The sequence below is a fragment of the Callorhinchus milii genome, unplaced genomic scaffold (genome assembly GCF_018977255.1).
Source record: "Callorhinchus milii isolate IMCB2004 unplaced genomic scaffold, IMCB_Cmil_1.0 Scaffold1755, whole genome shotgun sequence".
Taxonomy (NCBI): Eukaryota; Metazoa; Chordata; class Chondrichthyes; order Chimaeriformes; family Callorhinchidae; genus Callorhinchus; species Callorhinchus milii.
Genome location: NW_024706496.1, coordinates 262 through 1,319, shown reverse-complemented (window position 1 = coordinate 1,319; position 1,058 = coordinate 262). Strand labels below are relative to the sequence as shown.

The following is a 1,058-nucleotide window of genomic DNA, read 5'->3' as shown; positions in this document are numbered from 1 at the left end:
GACTGTCCAGTGCCTTGGGACATCCTCCCAATTTGAAAGGCACCCTGTAAATGTAATTTGTTGTTGAGCACTCTCGAGAGATTGCTCTGGGCTCTGGGTAAGTGCAAGTTGTTGTAGTTGTGGTAGTGTCAGCACCGCACACAACTGCCTCAAAGCTACAAAGTCTTCCCACTGGTCCTGATGACGTTCCTTGTTTCTCGCGCTCTGGGCAGGTGATGACAGACGGGGGTCACAGCAAAGGCTTTGGGTTTGTGTGCTTCTCGTCTCCGGAGGAAGCGACGAAGGCCGTGACGGAGATGAACGGCCGCATCGTCTGCACCAAACCTCTGTATGTAGCTCTGGCCCAGCGCAAGGAGGAACGCAAAGCCCACCTCACCACCCAGTACATGCAGCGGCTGGCAAACCTGCGGGCGATGCCCAGCCCCCTGGTCGGCTCCTACCAGCATCTGACACACTCCGGCTACTTCTTACCAGCAGTGCCACAGGTACGGGCAGCAATATCAGGGAGCAGAGCGAACTCCAGGCTTCAGGGAATCTCTCGGTCTTCCTCTCCTCTCTCGTCTCTCTCTCTTTGCCCACCAAACACAAAACACAACATTTTACACAAAATCCTATGAAACTTCCTCCTGATGTACTTGATGCCGTCAGAATGTCAGGATTATTAATTATTATTTTAATAGCTTCTGAAGCCATATGTGCCTCTTGCTGTCCATGGTGACAGTCACTAACGCATTGGTTCCCCCGCAGGCTCCGAGCCGGTCAGCGTATTACACCACAGCCCCCCTCACCCCCGTCCGGCCCGCTCAGCGCTGGGCAGGGCAGCCCGTCAGACCCCCAGGTACATGTGGGGAAAGGCACTAGCAGGGGTGTGTGGGGGAGGGGTTCTGGCCGCGGTGGGGGTGGAGGTCCTGGCTGGAGGCTTTCCTGGTGTTGGTGTGAAGCGGAGTTTTTCTGGTGGTGTTTTTTTCTGTTTTTGTTTCCTGGGGCCGGCCGGGCCGCGTTCCTGGGGCCGGCCGGGCCGCGTTCCTGGGGCCGGCCGGGCCGCGTTCCTGGGGCCG

The 1,058-nt window shown here is 57.5% G+C and overlaps 1 protein-coding gene across 1 annotated transcript; it reads left to right on the top strand.

The window, feature by feature from the left end:
* Nucleotides 1–212: 212 nt before the first annotated feature.
* Nucleotides 213–838, top strand: LOC103173303 (polyadenylate-binding protein 1-like; the record flags this gene model as incomplete). The annotated part of the gene is made up of 2 exons (XM_007885957.1): nt 213–485; nt 748–838. Coding segments are annotated over 2 exons (364 nt in total), but the record flags the coding sequence as incomplete, so codon positions are not given.
* Between the last annotated feature and the right edge of the window lie 220 nt (nt 839–1,058).